This window comes from Alexandromys fortis, unplaced genomic scaffold (assembly GCF_014885135.2).
Source record: "Alexandromys fortis isolate MF-2015 unplaced genomic scaffold, M_Fortis_MF-2015_v1.1 scaffold_128, whole genome shotgun sequence".
Classification (NCBI taxonomy): domain Eukaryota; kingdom Metazoa; phylum Chordata; class Mammalia; order Rodentia; family Cricetidae; genus Alexandromys; species Alexandromys fortis.
The window spans coordinates 260,714-278,166 of NW_026068012.1; the positions used below are offsets into that span (position 1 = coordinate 260,714).

The following is a 17,453-nucleotide window of genomic DNA, read 5'->3' on the forward strand; positions in this document are numbered from 1 at the left end:
AGGGGCTGCAGGTAGCCGGGACGTCTGTGCTCCAGGGTTCAGTTATTGTCTGTGTGAAGTCGCCAGCTCTATGGAACTGGGGCTGTCACAATGGCGAGCCCAAGGCTAACAGGTCAGATATGCCTGTTGAAGGAACTAAAGATAGCCGGGAACAGCATTCTGGATGTCCTTCTCAGCCAGTGTCCATCTGAGGATGCTGGAGTGGATGAGACCTTCAGTCTGGGGAGGGGGGAGCAAGATTGAACTGTGGAGCTTGTGAGTTGTTCTGGTGAGTTTCTACCTAACCATCTATCAAGTCCTTATCAAGACCTTTTCTAGTCACACACACGAGATGCTCACACATGGATTGTAAACTTGAACTGCACACACACGAACTGCATTCACATGAACTACATGCACATAGATTGCACACACATGAACTGCACACTCATGAACTGCACATACATGGATTGCACATACATGAACTACATGCACATGGATTGCACACACAAATTACATACACACGGATTGCACACACGTGAACTGCATGCTCATGAATTGCACACACACTCATTGCACATACACGAACTATATGCATATGAATTGCACACACAGACTGCACACACACGGATTACACACAATTGAACTGCATGCACATAGATTGCACACACATTGATTACATACACACGGATTGCACACACATAAATTACATACACAGATTGCACACACGAGTTGCACACGGAGGTTGTACACACATGAACTACATGCACATGGATTGCACACACATAAATTACATACACACAGATTGCACACACGAGTTGCACACAGAGGTTGTACACACATGAAGTACATGCACATGGATTGCACACACATGAACTGCATGCTCATGAATTGTACACACATGCATTGCACACACTTGAACAGCATGCAGATGAACTGGCAACAGAGTAGACTGAATGTTGTTTCAGTTTGTATTCCAGGTTGGAAAATAATTGGAAGAAAGAAAGGGTTTAGTTAGGGTTTCTGTTGCTCTAAAGAGACACCACGACCATGAACTCCTACAAAGGAAAGCATGGACCTGGGGATGGCTCATGTTTCAGAGGTTTAGTCTGTTGCCATGGCAGGAGCATGGCGGCATGCAGGCAGACGTAGGGCTAGAGAGGTAGCTGAGAGTTCACACACAGTAGGAAGAGACAGGGAGTCCTTGGTTTGCATAACCTCAAAGCCCACCCTCAGTGACACACTTCCTCCTAGAAGGCCACACCTCCTAATAGTGCCACTCCCTATGAGCCTATGGGGACCATTTTTTTTTTCAAACCACCACAGGACGTCACCCTAAAAATACTTGAGGGGCAGATTACAGAATCAACCAAATGCTTAAAGGGCAGAAGTTACAAGGGCACGGATGCCTCCCCTGTTCACTGGAGCTCTGCCTCTGGGTCTCCCAAGGCCGGTGGCCAGCTTTCTCCCACTCGTGTCCCTAGATACTAAGGCCTCTGAGCCAGAGAGGAGCAGGGATTGAGGACACTGAGGAGCAGGAGATCTTGGCCAAGTGTATTCAGGAAGTGGTATCAGGAAATGCCCTTGATGGGCTAGCTCTGCTGCCAGGACACACAGCCGCTAGTAGGACCTCTTTACCTCTTTGTGTTTGTGTTTCTTCGGATTAGTTGAGAGTTGGTTTCATGTCACTTGGCTACAAAACAGACAGCTTGAGGAAGGAAAGCCATAGGTATCTGGCTCATGGTTCATAAGGCTCCATCCATGATGGTAGGGAAGGCGTTGCGAGCCGCTCAGTTCATGGTAGCATCAGGTATGTATGTGGAGACTGTCCATGTCACAGTAGACCAGGAAAAGAGACAGGAGGCCCATCCAGGGGCCACGATGTGACCTTCAAAGGTTTGTCACCTTCACCTTCATCTTCCTCCCCTCCCCCAGTGAGAGGTCTGTCTCACCTCCGGAAGGTCCTTCAGACTCCTGAATAGCACCTCCATTTGGGGAACCAGTGTGTGACAGGAGTTTGTGGGAGACGGTTTCCCATTCAGACCATAGCAGCTGCCGACCTCCTGAGTTTTCTGTTGAGTTCTCTGACTGTCTCCCTTCCTCCTGGCCTGGGTGACCAGTGTTGCTGCCTTCTCTGCCTTCCTCCCAGCCTGGGTCACTGGTGTTGCCTTCTCTCCCTTCTTCCTGGCCTGGGTGACTGGTGTTGCCTTCCTTTTCAGAAATCGCCCCTGGTGGACATTCCTGTGTTGCAGTTCTGCTATGCCTTCATCCAGAGGTGAGCATCTCCTCCAGCAAGTCTGCACTGCAGGTGCCACCAAGGAGCAGTGTGGCTTGAGTTCAGAGATCCTCAGTGCCTTTGCTCTTCCCCAGGAAGAGGCGTGGCCTCAGTGTAGGGGCGTGGTCTCAGCATCTGTCCTTTTCTTTCTCTGAGGAGCTGAGCTGACCTTGGATAGTTTGCATCCCTGAAGCTTTTCATGGGCCCTTTGAAGCTGGAAAAGGCTCAGATTGATATGGACTTTAAAGACCCACAGTTAGGAAAGTGAAAAAGGCCCCTTTTAGAAAAAGGAGAAATGGTTTTTAGGGCCTCCTGTGGTTTATGCCCAGTGACTTCTGGTTTGGTTTACTCAGCTGAATTTCTATGTGGACTGAGGCTGGTGTGCAGGGGATTCCCCAGCATGCACAGAGCCTTTAGCTGGGCCTCTATTGCTTCATCCCTTGTACAGCTTGGCCAGGGCCATCTATGCTGGGATAAGTGAGGGATGGAGGGGTGTACACCTCAGCTAGCCAAATTCCACAGCATCCCTAAACAGCGCCACCATCTGGAAACCATGTGTTTGAAACACATGAGCCTGTCCATTAGAGTTGTAGGGGACGGGGTTCATAGTAAACATGTCTGACAACTCAGTACAGTCTCCTTGGTTCATACATCTCGGCCATTTCCACTCCTCATAGCCTACATCTGCCCAAAGGTGAACTGAGGGCTGTGGTCCTGCAGTCTCTGGGTTGATGACAGGTGAACTGAGGGCTGTGGTCCTGGGGTTGATGACAGGTGAACTGAGGGCTGTAGTCCTGGGGTTGATGACAGGTGAACTGAGGGCTGTGGTCCTGTAGTCCCTGGGTTGATGACAGGTGAACTGAGGGCTGTAGTCTTGCAGTCCCGGGGTTGATGACAGGTGAACTGAGGGCTGTGGTCCTGCAGTCCCTGGGTTGATGGTTAAGTTCACGCTAATTGTCAGTCTTCACCACGAGTCTTTGCAGTCCTCTGGGCTAGTCAGGCCACTCCTTAGGATAGCAGGCTGTAGTGACAGCAGCTGACCTCAGAGGCCTCTGTGCTCTGAGCTGCCCAGCAGATTCAGCTTAGGTTCTTGTCATCCTTCTGCTGCAGAGGAGGAACCACCAAGGGGGAACAAGAGGGAGCAAGGTAGGTGCCAGCGTGTGGACCTGCAGCCCCCTGACTGCATCTGAGCTTTGGCAAACTGTGCTACAGTGCCTGGCTGTGTAGTGGTGACATCAGCATCCTCCTTGCTGCTTGAGAGCTGCCATGGGCAGCGGTCATGAGTGAGTGTCACCTTCCTTTATGCTGCATCCTTACTACCCACAATGCTTGCTGTCCTCAGTGCTGGACAAGCACAGCCAGAGAGGAAAGCTGGCCAGCTCGTTGAGGCTTTTATTTTACAGACAATAAAACCCAGAGTACCCCACATGTCAGCAGCTGAATTCCGGTACTCTACCTGCAGATGCTTGCCGCAGTGCTAAAGCCAAGCTTGCACAGACTGTAAAAAATTACAGCAGGCGAGCATTGGGCCAGTCAGATACACTGCCTATCTGCATTCTTGCATCTAAAATGTGCTTCTAAGTAAACATGCTTATATTGTCATGCTGAGATTGTTGTTCCCTGCTTCTGCTTTACAAACAGGCTCTCTGTACCAGACTTGCAGGAGAACTTTCCTGCACTCTTGGGCGTCCTGAAGGAGTCTGTGCAGCTGAACCTGGCTCCCCCTGGGTATTTTCTGCTTCTCAGGTATGGCGTCTTTACACGCACAGGGACACAGTGTTTCCTATAGAAACACATTTTATTTTATTTTGTTTTATTTTATTTCTGTAACCGTCTGACCAGAAGCTGTCTGTCTCCCAACAGCATGCTGAATGACTTTGTGGCGAGAACACCCAACCTGGAGAGCAAGAAGGACCAAAAAGACCTTCAGGTGTGTGTGTGAGAATGTAGGTGTATATGTGAGAATGTCTGCAAAGGTCGGCAGCCCCGCAGTGCTTTGCCTGTCTTCCGAGTCCCCTCGGGTAGTGGTTCCATCAGGCTTGTCTGGGGACTCTCAAAGTTGTGTCATGTTAGAGCTGCCTGCCGGGGAATCGGGGAGCTGCCACCCTGCCTGCTGGGCACTGGTGTCTGAGGAGCACAGATACTTCTCCAAGGGTGCTTTCCTTAAATCCTTCTCTTTGTCCCAATATAAAAGCAATGTGTGTTCATAAGAAAATTCAAAAATATTAGAAACAGTAAAACCTACCCAGATGTAGCTGCTCATGCCTATAATCCCAGGATTTAAGGGTCGGGAACTGGGAAGCTGAGGCAAGGGAATTGATATGAGGTCCAAGAAATCCCCAGGCTACTTAGTGAGACTCTAGCTCAAAAAAAGAAAAAAAGCCGTGGTACAGTTAAAATATCATTATTCTACAGTTACTAATGTTGACTAAGTCCGTGGCTATTTTCATTTTTATCAAAGGCTGCAGTTTAAACACAGATGTTTGTTTTGTTTTGACTCTAAAACCAAATGTTACAGGGAGCCCACCAGAGATGACCACTCAGACACAGGGAGAGCCAGTTTGAAGCCTTTATTCCAATTGCCAGGGCTACACTCAGGTAGTCAGGACCCAAGTGTAGCCTTGAGCGTTTAGACCAAGGGGCTTTTAAAGGCAAAAGCCACATCCTGGTATCTCTCTCTGCAGCTTCAGGGAAAGGTTTTCACCATCAAGCACTTTATTATTTTTTTTAATATTTATTTATTATGTATACACTATTCTGTCTGCGCCTATGTCTGCAGGCCAGAAGAGGGCTCCAGACCTCATTACAGATGGCTGTGAGCCACCATGCGGTTGCTGGGAATTAAACTCAGGACCTTTAACCGCTGAGCCATCTCTCCAGCCCCCATCAAGCACTTTAATAGGAGCTAAGTTGCTGGGGCATCTTGGACCTGGGTCCTAGAATAGAGGTAGGTAATTTACCACAGGATTCTCCACCAAGGAGATCAAATTCTAGTTAAACCTGAACTGGCCTGAGCGAGAATCATGGATGGAGGAGCCTCTGCACAGCCTTGCCCTATTACACTTGCACATAAGATGCTCAAGTCCCCATGTTAGGACCATGTCTGCCAGAACTTTGACATATCCTCCTGTGTTCTCCGACCCCTCCTCTCCTGCGGGACTGGGGTCAGCCCTGGGGTTTGCACATAGCAGGCGCTAGGACAGTGCTCTGCAGCCCACCATGCTGCATCCCAGCCCTTGGTTTTCATCATCATCATTATTGTTAATCTCAGGTTAATACACAAAGTGATGGGTTTCATCACGGTGTCGTTAGGGTTCGTTCTGGTCCATTCCTCTCCCCCATACTCGCCCCCCATCCCCACCACTAGTCAGTCACCCTTCTCCTTTGTACTGCATGTGCCCCATCATCCTCACCATCGTCTACCTTCCTTAAGATCTCGTCTACCCCTCTCACAATCCTATTTCTGGTTTCTTCACACACACACACACACACACACACAAATATATGTACACATACATATAGAAACCTCACATGTAAACATAGTATATGCATATAGAGAACTCACCTATAAACCTAGTGTACATACATATAGAAAACTCACATGTAGACATAGTACATGTATATAGAAAACTCACTTATAAACATAGTGTACATACAGATAGAAAACTCACAGTTTGTTTTCTGAGTCTAGCTTATTTTACTTAACATAATGACTTCCAGTTGCATCCATCTTTCTGCAAATGTCATCATTTCACCTTTTCCTTATGACCGCGTAAAAATCCCACGGTTCACACTTCTGTGAAATCCCACAGTACCACATTGTTCTTTATCCACTCGTCTCTTGGTGGACTCTTGATCTAGTTCTCTCTCCTCCTAGCCTTAGTTCCCCAGAGCATGTACCACCATGCATATGACCGTTGTCTCATTTGTGTTCGTGATGCTCAGAATTAACCAGGACTGCCGGACTATATACCAAATCACTTCAAAATTTTTATTTTGAGACAAGTAGTAGGTTTTCTGTAGCCAAGCCAGGTCAAGCAGAATTGAAATAGTAAAAGAATAGGTTTATTCTGAGCAAAGCAACTCCTGGGTGAGTTCTCCAGCCCCCAGGGAGCAAGGCAGGAGAAGGGGCAGGAGAAATCAGGTGCCTAAAGCAGGGAGCTTAAATACCCTGCAGGCAAGGGGTGATGACTTGTCCTCCATAAGCAAGGTCTGTGCCTGCTATGCCCAGATCACAGAGTCCCCCAAATCCAACCAGGAGACGAGTCCTGTATGTAAAAGACATTTATTCCTATTCAAGTTCAAACTCGGACTCTCCACGTGTCCACCTCTCTCAGTTTTTTATAATATCAGAAGTTGGGGTACAGGATTTCTAAGATTCAGGAACCCTGATTGGCAGACGTTAGTCTTGGGGTGTCCTGCTGAAAAAGCGGTGGGTGTGTGCTGGCTGGTGATTCTCTCTACAATGGCAGGAACATTAGGGATTTCCTTTGGAAGGTCTGTTCCTGGATGGTCTCAGTTTGTGGTCTTTCTTGGAACCACTTATTGCCTTAGGGTAAACTATTGAGACTCTGGCCCCTATTGAGCTTGTCATGGCTGGGCCCTATGGTGCCCAGTATGGTCTTGGGCTGCTGGCAACTTCAGGGGAGGAGAGGCTGCAGCCACCAAGAATGCTGAACTGGGCTGTTGGTGCTTTTTCTTTGTTGGAGATTCTCTGAGAGGATGGGGTTTGGATGAGGGACAGGTGAGCTTCCTGCTTTCACTTCTTCATTGTGGCTGGAGAGTTGGCTCAGTGAATAAGAGCACTGGCTGCTCTTGCATAGGACCCAGGTTCTGTTTCTAGCACCCACATGGCCTCTTATAACTGTCGGTAATGCCAGTTCCAGATGACCTGGTGCCCTCTTATGACCCCCAAAGGTACTGCATACATGTGGCACACAGACATATTTGCAAACAAAATACCCTAAAATAAAAATAAATAAATCTTAAAGCCCTTCATTGGCTTAAATAGGCAACATTTTGTTCCAGTGTTGCAACAGGCAAGCAATGGAAGTTGTTTTTCTAGGTGGAGGAGGATTTAAGAAGTCAATAGTGAAAAAAAAAATAGATTACCACTTATTCTATGGAAATCAGGAACAGAGGGAAACAACAAAGTCCGGAACTCAATTTAGCATCAGGCTACTCGCCAGAATTCAAGCAGAGAATGATCACCATACCAACTGAAACAGTCCCCTGTGGGGAATCTGTGGGCTACTTCCTGTTTTTCAGGAAAGCATAGTAAAGTTCACCCTGCAGGTTCATGACCTTGCTCCCACCAGAACCCCATGGGTAAGGCTTGGCTGAGAGGCTCACGCTAGCCTAAGGAAAACAGTTTTAGACATACTTTAGTCTATATACAGTTTTGACAAAAACTGCTAGGTTTAGAAAGGCCAGAACAAAAGCCTGGAAATGCGTGTGCAGATTTACCTTGGGCCCCTGGGCCCTGCAACCACTGTCTCTGGCAGACACTAGGGCCACCTCCCAGCCGTTGGGGCCAGGGGGCGTCGTGCAAAGATAGGACAGACCACCAAAGTCTAATAAACCAGAAGCAAACTTTATTCCAGAATTGGGGAGGGGGGGATTCTCCATGGGGCACAAAAAGTTTATCCACTAGACGAGCCCACAGCCAAAGATGGAGTTTAAGGCTGTGGTAAAGGCCAGTTTCTGAACCCACCTTTTTATAGTAGGGGCACCAAGCATTCGGTGTGAACAAAGGAATTTTTACAATCTCAAGGTAAAACTCAGATACAGATTGCCTTACTTTACAATCTCCATTAACAGAGTTTTTCAGTTAAACTAGAGTTTGTACTTAATCTATTGTCTTCCCTGGTGCTTCCAGGCGGTGTTTTCTGTGTTCTCCCCTTAGATGCTGCCAGTTTCACATAGCAGGGAAAACACATAACCCAGAGGTCATGTATCTATCTCCTAAAAGGTGACTCAGCTCATATCCATAGGCTAGCTCTCAGTTTGCAGAGATGCTTTGGCCTTGTAAACAGAGCTATGGGTTGTAAAGCGGAGTAACCCACTGTTACTAGTTAATCCTCAAGCTGCTGAGCAAGCTGCTGACAGTCTGCTCTCATTCTCCTAGGCTTACAACTTTACATTTCTCGATTTCTACATTCCTATTTCTGGAATCTACATTTTTATTTTCTTATTCTTGGACTCTTCACCAGCATGATAGTGATGTATTCTGTAGAAAGCTGGAGGTGAAAGTTGGGTTTTGACAACAGGTCCTGGTTCCTTGTACATTCCTCAGTACCAAGGACCTTGGCACTCTTTGGCATCAGAAGCTGTCACATGTTGGTGCGTGGAGTCCATCAGTGGCACCTGAGGCACTGAAGTTACAACAGATCTAAGCTGCTTGCTCTGGAAAGTCATAGGACTGTTAAAGGGCAGTGCTGAGTGCAGCGGAGCTGAGGCTGGATGCCAGTGAATGTCAACATCTCATGGTGTCATCAGTAATGCCTAAGAAAGCCAGTCCCTGGCTTCAGTCCACTTCCATCTTGACAACTGCCCTCTCTGAACCATTGCTGATGGGGAGTAAAGAGAGGTGGCCCTTACGTTTCCCTGGAGTCCGCTTAAAGGGATGCAAAGAGCAAAAGTTGCATTCCTGTGATTGATGACAGGGCAAGGTTGTGAAACAGGCAGTCAAAGCAAAACAGCTCTCACTTCAGAGGAAACTAGAGTTTATTCTGAGCCAAATATGAGTGTCGTGACCCAGAGCACAGGTTTGGGTTGCTGTGACTATGGGATGCATGGTCCATCACCAGAGGGGATCACATGGAGGGTCAGTACACAGGGCATGGGGGGAGGAGCAGGTGATGGCAAGCCAAGATCTCCGCAAAGGTGGAAGGCTACCCGATGACATCCTTAGCTTTTCGGTTGGTTTTACCTGACAGTTGAAAGGATATAAAATCAGAGAGAGCTTTGGGAATTGAATGGCTGTTACTGAATCAAATGCAGCCAACAAGGTATCTTGGCCCTGCATCTGCAGCAGCCAAGGGAGTTCTCAGCAGAGCCCACAGCGTCTTTTCTTTTTTTTCTTTTCTTTTTTTTTTTTTTTGTTTTTTTTTTTTTTTTTTTTTTTTTTTTTTTTTATGTTTTTTTTTTTTNTGTTTGTTTTTCGAGACAGGGTTTCTCTGTGGTTTTGGAGCCTGTCCTGGAACTAGCTCTTATAGACCAGGCTGGTCTCGAACTCACAGAGATCCGCCTGCCTCTGCCTCCCAAGTGCTGGGATTAAAGGCGTGTGCCACCACCGCCCGGCATCTTTAGCAAAACGTGGCTTTTCCAGATATGTCGGTTCACATCAGCTCTGTGAGAATACACTGAAGAATGCTAAATCAGCCTGGTGATGGTGGCGCACGCCTTTAATCCCAGCACTCGGGAGGCAGAGGCAGGCGGATCTCTGGGAGTTCGAGGCCAGCCTGGTCTACAAGGGCTAGTGCCAGGACAGGCTCTAAAGCTACAGAGAAACCCTGTCTCGAAAAACTAAAAAAAAAAAAAAGAATGCTAAGTCAGGAAGTCAGGGGCTGCAGAGTTGAGTCGGTGGCCAAGAACACTTGTTGCTCTTGCAGGGGACTCAAGTTTGCTTCATAGCACCCATGCAATAAAGCATCGCTCCAGACCAGGAGTTTAACACCCTCTCCTAGCCCCGTGGGTACCAGGCACATGTGTGGTACATAGGCATAAGTGCAGGCAAAACACTCATAGACATAAAGTAAATTTTTAATATAGTCGTGGCTGTGCACGCCTTTAATCCTAGTACCTGGGAAACAGAGGCAGCCTGATCTCTCTGAGTATGAGGCTAGTCTGGTCTATAAATCCAATTCCAGGACAGCCAGGACTGTTGCACAGAAAAACACTGTCTCAAAAAAACTAAAAAAAGAAAAGAAAAAAATTTAAAGGTTAAGAATTTCCTGTTAAGAGTTCTTTTATATGACCCAGGGTGAAAGCGCTGCTTGGATTTTTCAAGAAAGCGCATCGCATTTAACGAAAATCAGGCAGAAAATGTTTATTATAAGTTCTTACTAGAATTTAGTGTCTCATATTTGTTAACCGATCAAGTAGACTTTATGAATGTTATGGTGAGCCTGCCAGAGATGACCATGCAGACACGGTCGGAAGTCTTTAATCCGGTGGTCTAGGACTACACTCAGGCAGTCAGGACCCCAGCAGAACCCAGAGCTTTTAGACCAAAAGGCTTTTAACGACACCACGGGAGGTTGGAGATGGCTTGGCAGTTTAGAGCACTGGCTGCTCTTCCAGAGGTCCTGCATTCAATTCCCAGCACCCACTTAGTGGCTCACAGCCGACTATAATGGGATCTGATGCCCTCTTTTGTCATTTGGGCTTTTATGCAAATAGAGTACTCATATGCATAAATTAATAAATCTAAAAAAAAAAGTCCTGGCATCTTGCTCTGCTGCTGCAGGGGGAGGTTTTCACCAGCAGGCAGCTTGTTAGCTGGGGTATCTTAGCCTCCAGTCTAAAGTTGAGCAATTTTCCACAGGGCTTCCCATCAGGGAGCTCAAATTCTAGTTAAGCCTGGCATGGCCTCAACAAGAACACAGGATGGAAGAGCCTCTGCATTGTGTTGCCCTGTCATAAGTTGGACTTGAATCATAGAGAATTTCAAGAATTGCAGTTTTTTGTTTGTTTGCTTGTTCTTAGCTGGGGTCTCTCTGTGTAGCATTTGGCTAGCCTCAGAAACCACAGAGACTGGCTTGGCTCTGCCTCCCAAGTGCTGGATTGAAGTCATACTTACCACACCCAGCTGAGCTGCAACTTTGGGTATAATAAGCTAAAATAAGATACATAAGCTGGAGTTGTCTTTGTTTTCAGCAACATCTGTAGAATTCTGGCAAAATCCATAGAATTGGCCGGGGGAGGTAGTGGCACACACCTTTAATCCTAGCACTCAGGAGACAGAGACAGGTGAATCTCTCTGAGTTCGAGGCCAACCTGGTCTACAGAGCGAGTTCCAGGACAGCCAAAGCTTCAGAGAAATCCTATCTTGAAAAACAAACAAATAAAAAATAAAAACCCATAGAACTGCGAAATGTTTAAACACAGACTGTAGGTGCTACCAGCAGTCAGGTCTGAGCTGGGTATTTCAGATCCTGGGTCCAACTTAAGGAACTGGAATGAGTGCACTGTAGACCCAGAAAAGTTGCAAGGAAGGCCTCCATCTGTTGTCAGGGTCAGCTGGCCCCTAGGGCAGTGCTCACCAGCCCTTGCTATTAGGGAACTCCTTCAAGAGCAGGCCAGAGTTTGGTTGTCTACAGGCCTTGCATGGGTGGTTCTCTGTTTTGATTGACAGGCTTGGATTATGTAAGCCTTTGCTCACTCCCCAAGCCCTTCCGCCTGGACGCCTCTGATCTTAACCATAACCACACCCAAATATGCACAGGCGGAAGATGGGAAAGGGAGCAGCTATTGAGAGCTACTGCTCTTGCCAAGGATTTAAGTTCGATTCCCAGCACCCGCATCAGGTGGCTCACAACCGGCTGTATCCAGCCCTAGGGAATCTGGCCCCCTTTTCCTTTTCCGGCCTGTGTCAGCATCCGCCCACACAGACACATGTACACCTAAGTAAATCATTAAAAATTGAGAACACACATGTAAGTGATTACTTATTAAGTGTGCCTTGCAGTTTAGCTTTTATGTGATCACAGAGTACAGTTAAGAAAATATAGATCTTCAGCCGGGTAGTGGTGGCACACACCTTTAATCCCAGCACTTGGGAGGCAGAGACAAGCGGATCTCTGTGAGTTCGAGACCAGCCTGGTCTACAAGAGCTAGTTCCAGGATAGGCTCCAAAACCACAGAGAAACCCTGTCTCGAAAGAAAGAAAGAAAGAAAGAAAGAAAGAAAGAAAGAAAGAAAGAAAGAAAGAAAGAAAGAAAGAAAGAAAAGAAAGAAAGAAAGAAAATATAGATCTTCAACCCATTATGCTAGATGCACTCAAACACCCTGAATCTCAGAAGGAAGAGCAAGGCAAAAGATTGGGAGTTCATGGTGATTCTTGGCGCAGCCAGCCAGCCTGCTCTATATGAGACCCTATTGGGGGGGGCGGGGGAGGAAGGATTTAAAGCCTGTCTTAAAACAGACAGATGCTTAAATATAGGAACTTTTTTAAGATTTAATTTCTCCAAGGAAAGAAATAACAAAACCCACAGAGCTTTCCTTGCTGTATAAAAACCTTTGTTCATTAATTTAAACCCACTGGTTTTTGTGACTTGTATTAAGAGTGGGCCAGTTTTTTCTTGTTGTGATTTATACTCTATAACTGTTATCTCCGCCCTACTCTCCTGTGTGTGCGACTCGTTGAGATTGACGAGGGCCGCATGCGTGAGCAGATGGGAAGTTATTGTGAGCATGGACAAGTTAGTCACTGTCTCCTGCCAACCACGACTTCGTTCTGAGCATAAAGTCCTAGATTCTGGGTTTCTATATGTGTGTTGTTCTGTTCTTAGAATATGAATAGTGCCCCCTCTTTATAGCCAGCTTAATTAGATATAACTCATTTTTATAAAACCAGTGGTTTGCAGATCTCCCTGTATAGTTTAGAACTTTTATAATTAGAGAGCTCCGGTGACGGCATCCGTGTGCGCTGTTGAACGGCATATGTGTGCGCTGTTGAACGGCATCCGTGTGCGCTGTTGAACGGCATCCGTGTGCGCTGTTGAACGGTATACGTGTGTGATGTTGAACAGCATATGTGTGCGCTGTTGAACTCCGGTGACGGCATCCGTGTGCGCTGTTGAATGGCATCCGTGTGCGCTGTTGAACGGCATCCGTGTGCGCTGTTGAGCTCTGGTGACAGCATCCGTGTGCGCTGTTGATGCATTTCAAATCCACTGTGAATGTTTTCATGTCCACGTCAGCCTAGGCACAGACAAAGAAAGAACAAATAAAATTATATTTCTTAAGTTTAAAAAATCTGATAAGTGTAAATAGCACCTAATCATCCTCTAGAATTCTGTTCTTAGCATATAGCCTGTGTGTGATGCTGTTCCTGAGGAGGGGTGAACAGACATCTTCCCACCCCAGATAGGAACCAATGACAGGCTGCAGGAAGGAACCCACCAAAGTCCAACCTGGTGAACCAATGAGTTTTATTGGAGTTACTTACAGGAATATGGGTGAGGGGTTACTCGAAAACATCACACAAACCCTCTTCAGCATGAGTGACAGCTGGGACCCTGGAGCACACTGAGAGCCTGCAGCAGATCCAGGATTGTGAGTATCTTTTTCCCCGGCAGCTCAGTTGAGCTGAGCCTCTTCCAGGCCTGCTTCTGGCTTCTCTGAGCAGCTTGGCTGGTGTCTGGCTTCTCCAGGGAGTTTGGCTAGTCTCTGGCTTTTCCCCGGCAGATCAGCTTGTCTGATTTGCTAGGCAGTTCATCCTGTCAGCCTCCTGACATCTTTTTATCCAAGGCCAGTGAGCCATCAGAATCAACTCTAGAAGTGATACATACATCTTGTGACACCATCAACAACTGTCCATTTATTGTTACCAAAGTCTTCCTAGAGGCCCCTGCCACAAGTCCCGGCTTTGGGTTAGAACACTTGCCCATAAAATAGTATATTTATATAAATAGGGAATTGGATTTCTTTATACTTTTGGCTAAAATAGGTGGGGAGAAACTCTTAGTTGTCTCTGTTTTGCCCAAAGCAGTGATGTGCCTTCTAGAAAGGATGAAGCCACAGCCAACAAACACCCTGGAGACTGAGCTGCGACCCCGATTACAACCACAGTACTGAGCTGAGTCTCTTGGCCCAGGCCACGGTTTAGGAGGTGCGCCCAGCACTTTGGAAGCAGCCTACTTTCGCTTCTGGCATCATATAACTATAGGAAGCCAGAACTAGAAAAGACAATTTTTAAAAACAGATCCTAATTTCTAGGGCTTTTTCACAGCACTGTGGCAGAACTGGCTCCTTCTTTGTTGGTTGTTGGCTTTGTAGGGTGGGGGATGGAATCCTGACCTTGGTACATGCTGGGAAAGCATTTCGGGGCCCAGAAGTATTTTTTGGTTTTTGGGTTTTGTTTGTTTGTTTGTTTGGGGGGGGTGTTGTGGGTTTTGGGGTTTGATTTAGTTTGATTTGACTTTTTGAGACAGGGTTTCTCTGTGTGTCCTTGGCTGTCTTGGAACTCACCCTGTAAACCAGGCTGACCTCAAACTCAGCAATCTGCCCGCCCCTTCCTCACAAGGGCTGGGATTAAAGGAGTGAGCCACTACTACCTGACATAATTTTTGCTTTAACAACTCATAATAAGATTTTTTTTTAAATTCTAGTAATCAAACCGGGGGTGGGGGGATCTCTCTCCAGCTGGATTTCCTCCAGCTTCATTCAGTTCTGATTGTTTACCTAGCATGGTAGTCAGAGTTTCCGGCTGAAGTGTGTGTGTGTGTGTGAGCACGTGTATGCACCTGCGCATGTGTTGCCCTCCACAGGCCTGTGTGTTTGAAACAAGGGCCTGGCTGGCTGCACTGTCTGGGAGGATCTTGGAGCAGGAGTCCTGGAGGAAGGGTGTTACTGACAGATCTTGAGTCTCCTGTTCACTTTCTGCTTCCTGAGGTGAATGCGGGACATCCAGCTGGCCACCTTCACTGTTAGCCAGAAACCCCTCCCCTTTGCCGCACATTATTTCTTGTTAGTTGTTTAGTCGCAGCAATGGGAAAAGTTCTTCTGTAATATTGGGGCATCCATCTTCAGTCTACAGGCCCATAGTATCCAGCAGACAGTTCCATGAAGCAAGAAATTTTAAAGATAGCTTTGCCTGTATCGGCAGTTTGTCAGTCACTTTCTTCTCTGTCCTGCAGAATGTCGGACAGACTCTTTCATGAATCAGGAACCCTGAAGGACTGTCTCGCCTTCTTTAGGCAACTTTAACAGTCATTTTTTTTTTGTGGGTCCTGTATGTCCAGTTTGTACAGCATACCATCAAGCAATCCAGGCAAGACCAGTTTCTTGCCAAATGGCTTACAAACTCTATAAGGAACCTCTTTGATACCCATTATCACCACAGAAAAGGGGAGGTGATGTGGAATTCCCTTCTGTATGTTGTAAATACCATTGGTTAATAAAGATGCAGCGCAGAATAGGGTAAGGCGGGAATTCCAAGCAGATAGAGGAGAAGAGAGTGGCGGAGTTAAAGAGAAGTCATGTAGCTGCCAAAGGAGAAAGACGCTTGCTGGAGCCTGTCAGAACCTTGCCCATAGGCCACAACCTGGTGGTGATGCACAGATTAATAGACATGGGTTGATTTAAGATGTAAGAGTTACCTAGAAATATGCATAAGTAATTGGCCAAACAGTGTTGGAATTAATATAGTTTCTGTGTGATTATTTGCATCCAAGTGGCAGGGAAACAAAGGAGCAGCCTCCACCTACAGATTCCCAGTCCTTGCAATAAGTCAGATAATCAGTCTGAGCCTTGACAACTTGGAAACACAGTTGCAGCTTGTTCCCAAGGAACTGGAGCTGAAGAGCCACTGCTCAGTACCCTCCTTCCAGAACCCCACTGTCTGCAGGCTCTCCCACACTGTCCTTCTAGGACCCCACTGTCTGCAGGCTCTCCCACACTGTCCTTCCAGAACCCCACTGTCTGCAGGCTCTCCCACACTGTCCTTCCAGGACCCCACTGTCAGTCTGCAGGCTCTCCCACACCGTCCTTCCAGGACCCCACTGTCTGCAGGCTCTCCCACACTGTCCTTCCAGGACCCCACTGTCAGTCTGCAGGCTCTCCCAGCCCAGGCCTTGAAGGTTATGGAAACTCCGGCATGAAGGCATGATTGACTGAGGTACTGCTATTATGGTCAGCTCAGCTCTCAGACCTACCCCAAGAGTTTTGAGGGGCACAGCTGGAAGTTTTGACTTTCTCTTTCTGTCTTGGTACTTGCAAGAGAGTCCCTACCCTGAAACCTGCTGGGGACCCCCAGACTTTGGCCTGCTAATTAACATTCAGAAGACATTTATCATTTTAAGGATTTGGGGGTGCTGTCTCTTTTTCCCAAAGATTCAATGAGAAAGAACACCAATCCAAAATCGTCATGGCCAAACTAAAACAAGATATTTTTATTCATGTACACACTGCCTCTCCCTAAGGTAGGGTTTGAGAGGTCAGCATCAGATGTGAGGAAGACAGTTTTATAGCTCAGGGATAGGGGGTTTCCAAATGGGACATTTGGCGGGCAAAATAGGCAGGGCTACAGGATCAGAACATAGGTATAACAAGTGAGTCATAACAACCTCCTGAAACAAAGATGTGATTGCAAGGTGGGCATAACAAGGGAGTCATAGCAAACCTTTTGAAATAAAGGTACGGTTGCAAGATGGTTATAATAATTTTTGAAACCAAGACATGGTTGCCATTTCCTGGAACAGGCAGTAGTTAAGGTGGCAGGCGGGGCACAGCCCAGTCCTTGAGAAGCAGATTTAATCATAAGCAGGAATGAGCCTAGTTTGTCTTTAGTGTAACATGGCTTCTAAACCTAAGATGGAGGCAGGCTGGTTCATCACCTCAAGAATTTTCAGAACTGGATACCAGGAAGTATTCAGTGTCATGCCCATTGCTCAACACCGGGCCTCCGCCAGGAAGCCCCTCTCACCCTGGGCCCTGCTATGGCCTTTCCTTGTGGTCATCACCTTGGGTGAACCCAAGTGCCTCTCGCCTCTACAACAGATGTGTTCTCACAGGTAGAGCAGCATGGTAGGCAGGGTCACACGGACTGCTTTCACCTCCAAGGGAGCAAGCTAAGTGAAAGTGACAGTGGCCTGGGAACAGTTTCAGGTTGTTCTTAAACCGTCGTGATTACCGCACAAAGACAACCGAGACTCCAGGCATTTTCAGGTATATTGGTGGAACAGAGGCATGGCCTCACATTGTCACCGGCTTAGTCTGGGGAGTTTTGTGTTTGCTCAGGCAAGCCAGGATTCTCTGCTTTGCCACAGAAAAGATTTTAGGACGAATCTGTGTGCTGCATTGCCGTAGTTTGTTTGGAGAAATCGCAATGCGGATTGTAAACTCTTGGGAAGAAAGTGTGAGAAGCCCTGTGCACGTGATTCTGTGGCCTCCCAGTGGCGCCCTCCGAGCGTGATTTACACACGAAGGTTAAAGAATTCCTTTTTTTTTTTTTTTTTTTTTTTTTTTTAGTTTT

At 47.0% G+C, this 17,453-nt stretch overlaps 1 protein-coding gene across 4 annotated transcripts in view; it reads left to right on the top strand.

The window, feature by feature from the left end:
- Dop1b (DOP1 leucine zipper like protein B) overlaps window positions 1-17,453 on the top strand; it is a 110,067-nt gene that overhangs the window by 68,756 nt on the left and 23,858 nt on the right. For all 4 annotated transcript variants that reach the window (XM_050162056.1, XM_050162057.1, XM_050162059.1 and 1 more), the window contains 3 exons: window positions 2,199-2,254; window positions 3,896-4,000; window positions 4,118-4,184. In XM_050162056.1, coding sequence (XP_050018013.1) covers window positions 2,199-2,254; window positions 3,896-4,000; window positions 4,118-4,184 — 228 coding nt within the window. The remainder of the gene's footprint in view (window positions 1-2,198; window positions 2,255-3,895; window positions 4,001-4,117; window positions 4,185-17,453) is intronic.